Raw genomic sequence first — 14,777 nt, 5'->3', positions numbered from 1 at the left:
AATTTGATAAAGTGTGCCTCTATCCCCGAGGATTTAAAGAAAAACAAATGAAATAAAGCTAAAGAATGAAGTTAAAATCCCAAGACAAGCAATGGGAATGAGGAGATCTGCTTAGAGTTCAATACATGGATTTACCCACTAGCTGGATTCCAGTCTGAGATGAATAGAATCGTGGTATTCCAGAATTGTAAGAGCATCCAGGATATTTTCTAGCTGAGAAATAGATTCCCAGTAAAGATCCACTGTGTCCGTAATCAGAAGTTTATCTCATTTAATTAATGGAAGAGATGTGGTCTTGAAAAACTCTTAGCAAAGTGAAATTTGGGGAGCTAATTCTTGGTTGTTCAGTTTTTGTATTATTCTTAGTTAATTATTCCCAGAGAACAAAATTTGGCCATAAGCACAGTATGTTTCTTGACGCCAGTCACTCTCCTGACCCTGACTTAGAGAAGTGTGCCAGTCAGCTGTCGCTGCCGTTAACGTGCCTCTCACAGTTCTGGAGGCTGGAGGTCTGACATCAAGGAGTTGGCAGGGTTCCTTCTGAGGACTGTTCTGGAGAACCTGTTCAGGCCTCTGTCCTAGCTTCTCGTGGTTTGCTGGCAGGCTCTGTTGTTCTGGGCTTTGTTCCTTCTGCCGTCACGTTCACGTCGCGTTCTCCCTGTGCGTGCTGAGTCTTCATGGTGTTCTTTTTGTAAGGACACCATTCATGCTGGATTAGGGGCTCACTCTGCTCCAGTGTGACCTCATCTTAATTAATTACCTCTGCAGTGACTGTTTCTAAATAAGTTCACATTCTGCGGGATTGAGAGAGGACACAGCTCAACCCATCCATAATAGCGCCTGACACTACATATGTCGTCATAAATTCTCACGATAACCAGGAGAGGTGGTGTATGTATGTTCCGGTTGTACAGATGAGGGAACCCAGAGACCTGCTTCCTTATCCAGACGTGACGCCCACATCCCTACCCTCGTACCACATTCCAGCTCTGAATTCCACGCGTCGTCATAACCTGGCTGCTGCATGACCTTGGGCGAGGCGGCTGGCCTTTCTCAGCCTCCCTTGCTTGCTTCCGCCTCACTCACTGCAGACTGGGCATTCTGTACCTTCGTTCCCTGCTCCCCTGCGTCCCTTGGTCTCCACGTCCTATAGACTCTTAATACCTGCACAGCCCATGGAAGTCTCGTCAGTGTCCCCACTCGTATCAAACCTACCCTTGTCTTTCTTCTGAATGCTCATCCCTTCCCTTCACGCTAGGTATTACCAAAGCCATCTTCTCCACCTCCACGAGATTAAGTCTGTCTCCTACTCAGAGCTCTTTAGTGTTTGTCTATTATGCTTAAAATAGAATCCACCTTCTGACCCTGCCTACGAGGCCCAGGTTAGCTGGCCTCTGCCTACAGCACCACCCCACGGAGCCTCTCCACTGGGGTGGCTCCATGTTCATACCCCTGGAAATAGAGCACTTCCCCCTTCTCCTCTGAAATGCTCATCACATGTTACGTACTTGATAAGTGTCTCTTTTCTGCTAAACGTTGTGCCTCGAGAGGGCAGGGCCCACGTCTGTGTATTCCCAGCCCCAAGGGCTCTGCCTTACACATAGCAGATGCTCCACAAATTCGTTGTGAATGAAGAAACGTGGCCCCCTCCAGCTCCTTGGACTCAGGTCTCCCTGGGGCCCATCTAACCCCCAGTATCTGGTACCTTCCAAGAAAGCTCCTGAACTGAAGGATGTCCTCCACATCCCACTCCCTTGTATAGTTTTGTTTCAGCAAATATGTATCATTAAAGTTTCTTTGCTCCTCATCTAAGGGCAAGAGTTCAGGCTCCGTCTTGTGGCTTGGAGCCTGGGATACACTTCAGGAGTAGTGCCCGGCCCACCTGGAGTGAGAAGGAAGCCACAAGCCATCACATGCAGTAGCTCTTCTGTAGCTTCTCAGCGGCAGGCACATTAAGAAGAAAAATTCCTCATATTTATATATTATTTGTAGTTCACAAAATGCTTTCATGAGTACCATTTTATCTTTGTAGTATTTATTATGTTACTTCAAAGGTTTGTAATTACAGACTAATCTCTTTCCAGAGAACTCCCAGCATTGTCTTTGTAATTTCACCTTCTTAAACTGGGCCTCACACAGCAGGGCATGCTGTCCTGGGCCCAGCTGATACACCCTTGGATTTGGGCAGATCAATTTCCAAGAGTCTTCTGTTCCACCCTTGATTTCACTGTTCCTCCCTCCCGGAACGTCCTCGTTTTCATCTTCGTCTCTTTGAAGTCGGTCGTTCTTGTCCTTACTGTTCCTGCTCCAACGTACCTTTCCTCCAGAAGCCTTCTCCACTTGCCCCCAGTCAGAATGAATCTGTTTGGTCCCCCCCCATACTCCGTTTATGTCACCATGGTAACTGTTGCCTCAGTCTGCCACATTTTGGGGTTCTGGTTATTTGGATAAACACCTGGCCCCTCCCCTTGAGATCAAGACCCTTGACTTCCCTTTTCTCTCACCACCTTACACATCATGGCACTTAATAAAAGATCGTCATTACTGTGAATTGGTTAGTGTGATAGTTACTATTAGGCTGTCATGTTTCTTGCAGCATGTCATTGAGAGGTCACCTTTCTGCTTTTATGATTTACTCACTGTTTTGCCTAAATATCTGTGGGATACTTCTGAAATGTACAACTTGAATTCTCAAGCTGCTAATGTTGAGGATTATTCTAGTGCTTGTTGTCAGGCATGAAAATTTTTCTCCTTTTCCCCTCCCAGATCCTGGTTATGTTATTGTTAGCCAAAGGAATTCACTGGTAGTATTTTTCAAGAGAGACCCTTATTTCTTTAAAGCCTTATGTCAAAAAAAGAAGAGCTGTTTGGATAAGTGTTGTTTACAAACCATCCACCAAATAAAAAATAAGTACCATACTGCAGACCCTGTTATAGTTGAGGTTTTTTTTTAATATATATATATATTAGGAAATAATGAAATATCAACAACCGTTTTCTGAAACAGTGTATTATTAAAAGGACATGTATGTTTCTTCACGGTACCCAGTTTTGTTTATTTTTTCCAACCATGGGCTCTTGTGTTTCTCAGCTTTTCTTCATGCATCTTCTGCCTAATTTTGCCGAGTGCTGGTGGGATCAAGTCATTCTGGACATCCTGTTGTGCAACGGCGGTGGCATTTGGCTGGGCATGGTCGTTTGCCGGTTTTTAGAGATGAGAACTTACCACTGGGCAAGCTTCAAGTGAGTCACCACCCTCTCGGACATTAGCCACAATTTTTCATAATGTGTATTTAAGTGCTTTGGAAGGAGTCAATTATAAATTCCATGTTGATAATTGAAACTTATAAATGATTATAAACCTAATTTCAAGCATTTGTCCAGAAAATGCTAAATCATTTATAATTTTCTCTTTCCCTCCCCATATATTCAGAGGGTCCCGACACCCTTGTTATTCAAAATGTTTCTCAAATCCATTCCCATTTTTCTATCCCTACGGCCTCAGCCTGGATTCAGACTCCCGTCACTGGGTTAACTCCTCCAGTCCGTCCCCCACCATGGTTTGAGTGATCATTGTAAGAACATTAGGTTCATCGTGTCATTCCCTGGTGACAGTGTCTCATGGACTTTAGGATGAAGTGTGCATCCATGAGCTCGGCAGGGGAGGGCCCGTCTCCATACCCTCCCGGGCCTCTGCAGTTCTGTGTTCATGCACATGCTCCCCTCTCTACCTGGGATTTGACCTGTGTACTCACCGGCCAGGCCGGTCATCCTTTTCTCTGCTGATTCAGCTACTTGTCACGTCTCCAAGACGCTGTCTCTGACTCTCTGGTTTAATTGCTTGCCCCTCCTCTGTGCTCCCATGGGGGACAGCGCACACTGCTGTCATTGCCTTATCCTGGTTAGTTACACTTGCTTTTCAATTTGTGGCAGAACCGTGACATTGCTAAGGAAGAAAAGCATAATGGTCATGATAGTGAAAGTAGTATTAACAGTTGCTTTGATTGTGTTAAAAACTTAGTTTATTTTTTATAACAAAAGAGTATTTTCTCACATCATTAAATATTATTCTAAAATTTTAAAGAGCTTCTTCATATCCCAACATATGGGTAAACCATAAAGTATTTAACCAGTTCCCTTTTGTGGTCCTTTAGTTGTTTCAAAGTTTTTCATTTTTATTAAGAAGGCTAGAGTGAACATTCTTGGACATATATTTTTGTGTGCATCTCTGATTTTTTTTTTTTTTTTGGTAAATAAATTCTTAGAAGTAGAGTATACCAATTTATAATCTCACCTATAATATATATATGTGTGTATCCATTTTACTGTTTCCTTAAATTGTATTTTTAAACCTTTGTCAATTTTATCACACATAAAATTGTGTGATAATGGGGTTCTAGCTATTTCTGTTGGATTTTTCCTCTTTTATTAGTGCCTTCTGTAGATAAAAGTTATTAACATGTCATAAATGTGATTTTATTTTCCATTTTTTCATCCCTTTTTAATTTAGTTTGTGGTAGATTTTTCATTTAAACTTCAAAAATACTTTTAATCTTTTTGTTCAGGTAGATGTTAACCTGTATTTTCTTCTAGTTCTTTAATGGCTTTACTTTTTTTAAGATAACTTATTTAGCCTATCTCAGATCTATTTTGGTATATGATAAGAGGGGGAAATTTGAGATTTCACAGTGTTTTTGCCATTGATTGACCAATATTCCTCATATCTTTTATTAATAATCCTGTCTTTGGCCACTGACTTGAAAGGACATTTTAAAATATATTTAAGGCAATATATAATGTAACAAAAACAGCAGTTGTGCTCTCAGTGTTACTCCATGCAAGCTTTATAAGCAATATCTCATTTGAGCCTTACCTTGGTCCTAGGAATAGACACTGTTATTTTCCCTTCTTTTTAGGGATGACAGTACAGGTTAGGTTTAGTAGTTTGCCTAAGGGCACACAGCTAGCAAGCAGCTGAGCCTGCATTTGCACAGGAAGTCTGATTCTTTAAATGCTGCCACAATGTTTCCTTGTTTTCATACATTTTTACTTCAAATTCAACCTCAGAATCATTTTGTCAAGTTACCAAGACATAAGCCCAACTAATAAACAAGAAATCCCATTGGTGGTTTGTTTAAGCCATATTAAATGTATAATAAATATAGATTAACTTAAGTTGAATTAGCCTCTTCACTATATTAAATATTTTAATTCTTGATCACCTTGTATCTCTATTTGTTCCCATTTTCTTCGAGGTTTTTCCATGCACTTTTGCCATTTTTTTTTAATGCACGCACTTTGTAGTTCTTGTTTATTTTTAGATGATGCCTATTTTTTGCTGCTGTTGTGCCACAGATCTTTCAGTGATATTTTCTCAGTGCAGACTTGGTGGATAGGTGGGTGGCCGAAGGAATAGCCCTGGTTTCTACCCCTCCCCCTGCTCCCACCCACTGAAACAAAAAGCCTGATGCCTTTAGCATTTAGCTCAATGTCAGAGACATAAAGTTCCATGCTATAAATATTTGTTGAATTAAAGACTCTTTACCAGTTATTAAGTGGCATTTACCCTGGGTTTCGGCTTTCTTAGACTAGTGGGAGAGGGCTGAGTCTGTACCCAGCTCTGATGCTGACGAGGCCGGTCTGCGTCAGCCACTTGCTCTCTCTGAGCTTAACTGTTCTCATTTGCAAAATGTGGGACTGTGTGTTTCTACCATGGGAGTATGAAACTTTTAACTGAATGATTTCTAGGATTAAAATGAAGGAAGGTTAAATGTCACTGTTCATCAACCCAAACCGTTCACTTCTCTGGAAAACAAACTGGGTAAAGAAATGATGTAGGTGATCTCAAGAGCATGGAGCAGGTGCTGTTTTGGGGGGCAAGCCGTGGGGAGGCATGGTCTCCCATCTGGCATCTGCTCCCTTCCTGGGCTCATTCCAGGTTGCCTTTAATGCTTCACCACTTTTGTCACAAATTCACAAATGAAGACCTCTCCTGGCTCGGCTACACCCTGATCTCTGACTGCAATGACGGTGCTGTGAGGTGCCTGTCGATGAAATTTTTTACCGAGTGTGCTTCTGCCACCCACTTCACCTGTGAATGGGGAGAGCTTTGAGAGACCATTCAAATGAAAAGCAATCTATTTGCTCTGAACATTCGTCATAAAATCATCAATGCACATGTTGCTTTTCTTATTTTTTGTTTGTTTACCCCCCCCTCCCCCCTTATCCCTTTGGGTTTTCACTGGAGCCGTTCTCGTCTTGCAGGGACATTCACACAACCACTGGGAAGATCAAGAGAGCTGTGCTGCAGTTCACTCCTGCTAGCTGGACCTACGTTCGATGGTTTGACCCCAAATCTTCTTTTCAGAGAGTGGCTGGAATATACCTTTTCATGATCATCTGGCAGGTATTTTTTTAGATGCCCAGAAGCAGGGGGCAAGACAAAAAACAAAGTAAAAACCTTTCAGGAATTTAGGGTTAATGTTAGTTTACATTGCTTCCCAGCTAGATGCTTTAGAAAATATAATATTATGCAGCTGACATGTAGAATAATTAAACAAAATGATGTTATTATGCCTAAGGTCTTGCTTCATTGTAAAGACATTTTAAAATATGGATCTTGGAATTACAAACTAGAAAGAGCTTTGATTCTTTAAAAAAAAAAAGTCATGTTTGTCATCCATCACCCAGTAAGTTAAGCCTTGGATTGCATTTTAGAATGATCATTTTCAAGACCAAAGGAACAAATGAGAAGGCTTTTCTTACATTCCTAATTCAGTGTTTATTGGTTAAAATTGTACCTCAGCTATTAGTGCTTTGGGAAGTTTGTAGAGCTGTAAATAAACTTTCTACTGCCTGTGGGGAATTAGAGACTTTTGGTGATGTGAGTCCTCCAGAGAGTTGTCCAAATGGGCCATTTCATGATGGAAGTAATTCATACTGCCAGGGGTCTTGGCCAAGATTATCAAACATCTTTGTTTTCTAGAGAGTCTTTTTTATTGATCCTCCCCTCCCTAGGTTGTTTCACAACTTTTGGAGACTAGCCAAGGGAAACCAGCTTTTGCCTGAAGGGTCTTTCAGAATCATCAGAGATTATATTTTCGACAATAAACAGAAAATACTCCCAACATAAGGAAGAAAAATCAGCAGATGTCACTTTTAAGACAGGCAATCTTCCTTGCCCACACATAGAGGATAATACCTGTCTCAATAATAGGAGTTTGGCCAGGCTCAGTGGCTCACGCCTGTAATCCTAGCACTTTGGGAGGCTGAGGCGGGAGGATCGCTTAAGCCCAGGAGTTTGAGACCAGCCTGAGAAACATAGCCAGACCCTCTCTCTCTAAAAAATAGAAAAATTAGCTAGGCGTGGTGGCATGCTCCTGTGGTCCGAGCTACTCAGGAGGCTGAGGCAGGAGGATCGCTTGAGCCCAGGAGCTTGAGGTTTCAGTGAGCTATAATGATGCCTGGGCAACATAGTGAGATTCTGTCTCAAAAAAAATAAATAAATAAAAGGAGTTTATGTATACAGACATGTATGTTAAGAGCTAAATAATCACCTTGGTTTGGAGAAGTCAGTATTTATAAAAATGGAACTGTGAATGGATTAGGATTAAGCTTTGCGTTATCAGAGCCAATGTCACAGAAAGCATTAAGTTTTTTTTTTTGTTTTGTTTTGTTTTTCTTAAAAGGAGGAATGATTGGATTTTTCAAGGAGAGATAGAATAGTGCTCCTAGACTGGAGCCACTTGGAGGCATTTGATGGCACCCACTGTTCCCCTGAGTGTGAGCATTGTGCTGGGATCAGTTCTCCATACGTGGTGTTAATAGTGGCCTATTTTTTATTTTATATTCTTGAAGTCAGCGCCATGGGAAAACAACACACGCTGTATGTAGTTGAAGTGAACCTGTTAGTCTGTGTGGTGTGTTCTTCAAGCACAGTGACATTTCTGTAGTTTCTGCCCTGTTTGGCATCTGGAGCCAGCTCTGGGCAGAGAGCAGCCACGTCCCAGCCACAGTGTCTTTTGTGCTGCCTGGGACTGATCATGATGAACTTCAGGAGGGTGCTAACCTAAGGGAGAAGGACCACTGCCCCTAGGTGACACTTGGGCCAACCCTTCACACCTCCTTTTAAGAGCTACCTTTGGTTGAGGACCTGCTCCGTCCCAGTCCCAGGCATGTGCTGTGCCAGTACATAGTCATCTTTCAGGGTATATCTCAAGCTTCTTTTGGTTGTTAAAGAGCTTTCTTATCTACAGTTGAATTTCTTTTAGAGCTGGCCCGATTCCTGTAAGGCTGCATAGGTGTTCCATGGCACGCATTTGTTTTCACGATTTCTGTAGGCTCTGAGCATTTCTCTCCTGATTATCCCAGAGGGTCACACATATGAGTCAAGTGACAATCATGCAAACCAGGAAACATGACAAATAGCTGCTGCTCTGAGCCCCCATGTGCCCCTCCCACCACCCCAGCACCTCCCCCCAGGCCCCCCGTTGGTCTGAGCCCACATGATGCTGGCTGTTAGCGAGTTTGAACAGCAACCCTTAGAAGACCCCATCCATTTTCTGAAAATGCTTTGAACATATCATTTATTTTTCATTGTAGAATGCCTGTGTATGGAATATGTGATTATGACTTAGCATGAAGTACCAGCTTGACTAATTTCTCCTTTTTTCAGCTGACTGAGTTGAATACCTTCTTCTTGAAGCATATCTTTGTGTTCCAAGCCAGCCATCCGTTAAGTTGGTGTAGAATTCTCTTCATTGGTATCATCACAGCTCCCACAGTGAGGTAATTCTGTACAAGCCTGACTGCCATTTGAGGACATTAACCTGCTTTATATTGTCCTGTTTATCAGAAGGAAAGTCACATAAACTAGGAGATTTTCTATGAAAATACCATTCTAAAGAATTATACATCCAGAATATGAAGAAAATGTTTTGATTTCAGACTTTAGTAACATTACCAGGGCTTTAAAAGAAGGCAGATCATCAACACCATACCAATAGTATTGTCCATTATTTTCCAATCCCTTTATAATTGTTCACTGCTGCTCTGTTTTTTTTTTCCTCCTAAACATAATACTAATATTAGAAAAAATTAGTAGCAGCGATGCCAAGTTTTTTTAAAATGAGTTTTTATGGTAGAACGAAAGTCATAAATTTTTAGAATGAGACTTTATTAGTTTTTTTAGACCCAATTAAATTTAATTTCCTTTTAAAAATATACTTCCTGTAGTCATCCAGGATGACTGAGGTAAGCTTGGATGTTCGTGCCATTCACCTGGATTCACGTAGGGCCCTTGCGGTGAGTCTTATTCAGAGACTGTCCCTTATGGAGATCAAACCCAGTGAGGTTCAAAGCAAACATTTTCATTTGTTCCATTTTTTCCATTTAGAAATGACATTTGGGTTTTATAGGTAATAAAATAATACTGGCATTGATCAGTAGCAACAGCAAAAGTCTGCCAAAGCTATAAATATAATCTAAGCAGTTAAAAGAGTTAGCTTTTCAGAAGCTATAGACTTGCTTAGTTCATCATTTTTAATGTGCTTGCAAACCACACAAGTAGAGAGCCTCACTTGCCAAAGACAGTAGATGTTCACCTTGATTCAACAGAGCCTACTCTCCTAGCCAGCACCTCTTGTTGTCATTCATTATTACCAAAAAAAAAAAAAAAAGAAAAAAAATCCCCAAATCCTGGATTGAACAAACCAAGGAAGTCATGTCTGAGTCTTGTGGAGTGAAGGCCAAAAGTTCCATCTCCACTTTTTTTGGTGATCCCAAAAGGAAAGGAACAGTTGGTAAGCCAGCAGCCCTTTGAAACTCTGTAGACCAATGGTCTGTTGCAGTCATTATCTTTTAAATGCTGTTTGCCCTTAATGGTTTTGAGTCCTCATAAAGTATAATTTAATTTGAGACTTTACATTTATTTTCAGGAAAGATTAGCAGCAGCTCCTTAATGAAATTAAGAGCAATCAACAAAGTCAGCAAGAACAGGAAGAGATCTCCTCTTAGAAAACAAAACAGCAAATCATATGTGATTTATCATGAAGTTTCTATATTGTTAAACATTCCAAAACAAAAACTAGAGACTAAAAGTCGATGTTTGGAACGTTTGAGAACTCCTCAAAATTTTACCAAACCTAATGGATTTTGACACAATCCTTTTTTTAAAAAAACATCAGCCACTTTCCCTGCTCTTACACTGCTTGAGGCTTCCCATGTAAGGAGGTGCTTTGACAAGTTGCCTGGGCAGATGGAAGTGTGGTGATGGATTTTAACCCAGCCATCCCAGGTAGCAAACGCCAGGCCCGAAAAGGAGAGAGCACTTACAGGCTTCAGGATCAGTCGGTACACACCACATCTCCATTTTCTTCCTTTTTCCTTAGACTTTCACACGAATCTGCTTTGAGAAGATATTTGAGTGAACATTCTTTTAATCTGATAATATAAAGTGCAATATAAGGAGATAGGTGCAGTTAGAGGGTAAAGTAGCTGAACTGGTAAAGGCAAATTAGATAATGACTATGTAAAGTTAGGGGGAAACCGACATTCTTGATAACTGGAATTCTTCACTCTGGTCTTTGGGGTAAGGAGGTGATAGTTCATGGATGAGCTTTAGATACCTGTGAATCCTCTGAAGTTTAATGCAAAAGTTTGTGCCTTTATGGTAGCTTTCATCAAATCCTCAAAGAAGTCTGTGACCCCAAAGAGACGATGAGCTCCTGGTTCAGACGCTACTTCTGAAGGGGTGAATGGAGTCTGGGGGGTACTTACGAGATGCTAAGCTACGCTGTCCCATGTGGCCACCACTCACCACTTGTGGCTGTCGAGCGCTAGAAATGTGGCCAGTCTACGCTGAAATGTGCTGCATGTGTCAACTACACACCGGATTTTGAAGAGTTGGCGCCAGAACAGAGTATAAAATACCTCATTTTAGCGTTTTAATATATTGGTTCAAATATTGGTTTAAGTAACATATATTATTAAAATGAATTTTCTCTGTTCCTTTTTACTTTTTAAACACAGCCACTAGAAAATTTAAAATTACATTTATGGCTTGTATTGTATTTCTATTGTAGGGTGCTGTTCCAAGCCTTTTGACTCCATGTCATTGCCTCCTCCCATCCTGTCAGTAATATTTAAAGTCACTGGTATTCAGTGACAGTGAAGTGCACCCTGGGATCCCATTCCAGTTTCTGAGCCAAAAAATGTGTATGTTTCTTGACTGGTCACAGTCAACAATCTTTGCCCTGGAGAGAGCCAGAGGAGGCGATCAGTGGAACAGTGCAGGTGACCCTTTAGAATCACCTCCAAAGCACCAGGGGCTGAACCACCTATGCAGGGCTGCACAGGGCCATGAGAGTCTTGTCACTGAATCAAGACTGCCTTTGCCAAACGTCTGGCTCTTTAAGCTGAGCTCCCAGCCCTCTGACCTAACCCGAATTCTGAATCTCTAACAGGAATGTTCCAGCAGGCACAGGCCAGCTTTCTATTCCCTTGAATAGAGCCAGTCCAGGCAGCTTGAATAATGGAACAAGGCGGGACATTTTTTATATTCAGGCCATCAAAGTGATTTAATTATGTGTTGACTTTTTGGTCTTCCAGAAGCTCTCAATGAATTCCAACTTTGTTCTTTCAGACAGTACTATGCTTACCTCACCGACACGCAGTGCAAACGCGTGGGAACACAGTGCTGGGTGTTTGGGTGAGTAATCTATTATTGTGGCGGTTTGAAACACCTCGAGCCCCTCAATTTCTTTGGATATTTCTTGCCTTTCAGCGTGATTTTCCTATGAAGGCAGGTGAACAAGGTTTCCTGCTGTTTTTTTTTTTTTTTTAATGTATCTTTCATCTTTAATATTCCCTTTTCTGATTTAAGTTAAGAATAGTTACTTGGCAAATTATAGAAAGAGAGTATAGAAACTGCTCTCTTTTTTTAAAAAGTATTAGGAAATAAGAAGATATTTCCCACATACAACTCAGAGACCTTGTTTTATGAAATAAATTAGAGAGAAAATGGGTTGGTTGAATGCTTTCTGACTGCTCCTGAGTTTGGGACATTATCCTGTCATGGGCTTACCCCCACCCTGTGTTACCTTCACGTCAGAGTGACTTCTTGAAACAGCTGCTTTCATTATACTGAAGTAAAACTTTATTGTTCCAAAGAGAAATGACACATAGCAGCATGGTCATAATTTATTGTCTTATTACAGATTTAAATGCTATATCTTAATTTACTATTATTTAACTGACTGGAAAAAGTCCTTAGCTTATCTGGTTTCACACCCTGCTGTTAAATGTGAGACCCTCTTCAGGATCTCAGGTAAATCATTCTTGTGCTTAAATATCAGCGACAATTTACCATCCTGTTTAGCAATGGAAGTTCCAGAGACATCCAGGAAATCTATACATGAAGTTCAGTCCCCAAAATAGCATAGATTCAAGACCTAATGTAGGTTCTAAATTGAGTGTGTCAGTATAAAGAAAATTTGAGGAAAACCTATATGGTAAAGAAGAAATCACTTTCAACAGATTTTTAAATAATACATTTTTCCAATTGAAAAGTAATACGTGCACGTTGATAAAAATTCAGAGAAGTACAATAGAGAAGAAACTAAAGATCAGCCAGAGAAGTCAACCATTCAGAGATAATTGCTGTTAATATTTCAATGCCATTCCTCTCAAACATTTTTCTCCATGCGCGTGTCTGTGTGTATGTGCACGAACCCAGTTCTCATTTCAGATTCTGAGGGGTTACCTGTAGTTTTAAATAAATGTTAATACTCAGGTTAGATTTAGGCAAGTTCCTCCCCACCCCCAGAAGACAGAGGGCCATTGTCATTTGTTTCTCATAAATTCTGCGGCATAAGCTGATTTTCCTACCCAAAGTGATTGCAGCTTACAGGGTGATAAGATGGATTTAGTTTCCTGTTTTGTGACATAGCAGGAGGCAGAGTGCGGACATCTCCCAGACTTCTGATTAGACAGAGTCAGGGGACCCCGCTGTAGAGGGAAGGATGTGGGCCGCTCCTTCTTATGGTCTTGTCCAAGGAGGAAGTACTGCTCCTGCATTTGGGCTCTTCTCCCCCACCCGCATGCTGTCCATGCGCGTTTTCCTCCATGTTTAAGTGTACTTGGCAAGGTCTCATTCTACTGCGGAGCGGATGTGTTCCACAGAACTGTATCGATGTACCTGTCTAGGAAAAGGAGAAGTGGATCAAAGAGAGAGGTATTGTTATGACAAAATTTCTTTCTGCAGCCAAAAAGTACAGTCCCCATGGTGGGAGAAACAGCAAAGGTAGACGGAATGTTGTGCCTTGTTGGAAAGTGATTACAATAAAGCTAAATGGAAAGGAGAGATCATTTGGCTTATTTCTGTATGCTGTATTGAGAATTGAGAACTCCCAGAACAGTGTGAGATCAAGATTAATGAATCTTGTGAGAACCAGTGAGCCAGGCTGGAAAGTAACAAATCCCTCTTCATAAATCACACACAGCGGATCTGCCTGCCTGCGTGAACGCCAGCGAGAGCTGCCCCCTGCGAAGTCCCCACTGCCAGCAGGTGGAGGTGGACGGAGTCACAGGCTCCAGCTCTCCTCTGAATGTTTGCTGGAGTTCCCCACCCCCATTTGGTCTTTATTCCCTCTCTTATCAACACAGAAAACACTTAAATGTCTGGTTTCCTTTGGTAACTAGTAGCTGCTTTATAATAATAGCTTTCTTGTCACTAATTTTGGAATGATCTCAGGCTTTAGCAAGATGTGGAGATGTGAGAGGGAGCAGAGCAGCAGTGCCCTTTATAGTGACATCCCCAAACGTGCCTTGGGGGAGGGAGAGGGCAAAGGTCAAATAGGACCACCCTCCTGAGGTTTCTTTCCCACCATGCCACATCTCTTTCTCCTGACGGGGCTCTTTCTCTTCTGTACGTAGTATAGCCCAAGACGTTTGTATGAATTACTCACTGAGTAACTTACCATGCCTTCCTTGACAGTTGTCCTATAGAGCTGAGCTTTTGATTAAAGGTGTTGCACACAGCAGAGACAGGGCTCCATTCAGCTCGGGGATGGGAACCCCGCCAGGGAGAAAGCTACAGTGTGGAAAAGTCGACCCCTTCTCTGCTGAGAAGTCACACTATGTTCTTCCAGCCCTGTAGGAGTTTTAGGGCCAGACTGATATGAACAAACTACTCAGGTGTGCAGTTTATATCATCTTTGTCTTTTTCCCCACTCCATATAAATGAGTCTCTATGCCTCAGAGAGAGAGTGTTAGTTTAAAAAGAAAAGATGTTTCATCCCGTGGTCCTGGGAGGAAGGCAGCCACGCTTTGGCTGGAACAGTCACTGTCCCTTTTCCTGAGAGTCCTCGGGATGGGTAGGTGAGTCCACGCTACCGGAGTCCAGCTTGGGTCAGAGCTGCCCCTCGCCCACCAGCGTCCTCCCTGCACGTCATCCCGTCCTGCTGATGCCGTCATTGCGGTAGCTTCCACCTCTGCTGCTCTGCTAAACTGTTCTCTCCAGGGTCGGTGCAAGTCTTCTCCATCCTGTTTTGCATCTTCTGCAGTGTCTGCCTTCCCCGAGTGGTCCTCTTCCTGCAGTGACCTCTGTCCCGGGTTCCCTTTGCTGCCTTCCCATTCCTCCCCCGCCTCCCACTGCAACCTCTCACAACTGTGGCTGCTCTTCCAGGCACAGAGCTCCGGCTGTCTGAAGTGTAGACACAGCTGTGAAGCACGGGGACCCTTCCAAGAGAAGGGAGCAGGCTGAGGGGAACAGACGTCAG

The 14,777-nt window shown here is 42.1% G+C and overlaps 1 protein-coding gene across 1 annotated transcript in view; it reads left to right on the top strand.

Moving 5' to 3' along the window:
• Positions 1–14,777, top strand: part of PTDSS1 (phosphatidylserine synthase 1) — a 63,268-nt gene that overhangs the window by 32,887 nt on the left and 15,604 nt on the right. Inside the window, exons 6-9 of the mRNA XM_045560381.1 lie at positions 3,092–3,243; positions 6,265–6,406; positions 8,675–8,787; positions 11,642–11,707. Coding sequence (XP_045416337.1) covers positions 3,092–3,243; positions 6,265–6,406; positions 8,675–8,787; positions 11,642–11,707 — 473 coding nt within the window. The remainder of the gene's footprint in view (positions 1–3,091; positions 3,244–6,264; positions 6,407–8,674; positions 8,788–11,641; positions 11,708–14,777) is intronic.

Source organism: Lemur catta, chromosome 9, assembly GCF_020740605.2.
Source record: "Lemur catta isolate mLemCat1 chromosome 9, mLemCat1.pri, whole genome shotgun sequence".
NCBI lineage: Eukaryota > Metazoa > Chordata > Mammalia > Primates > Lemuridae > Lemur > Lemur catta.
The sequence above is the reverse complement of the archived record's forward strand: the minus strand, read 5'-3'. Positions and strand labels throughout refer to the sequence as shown.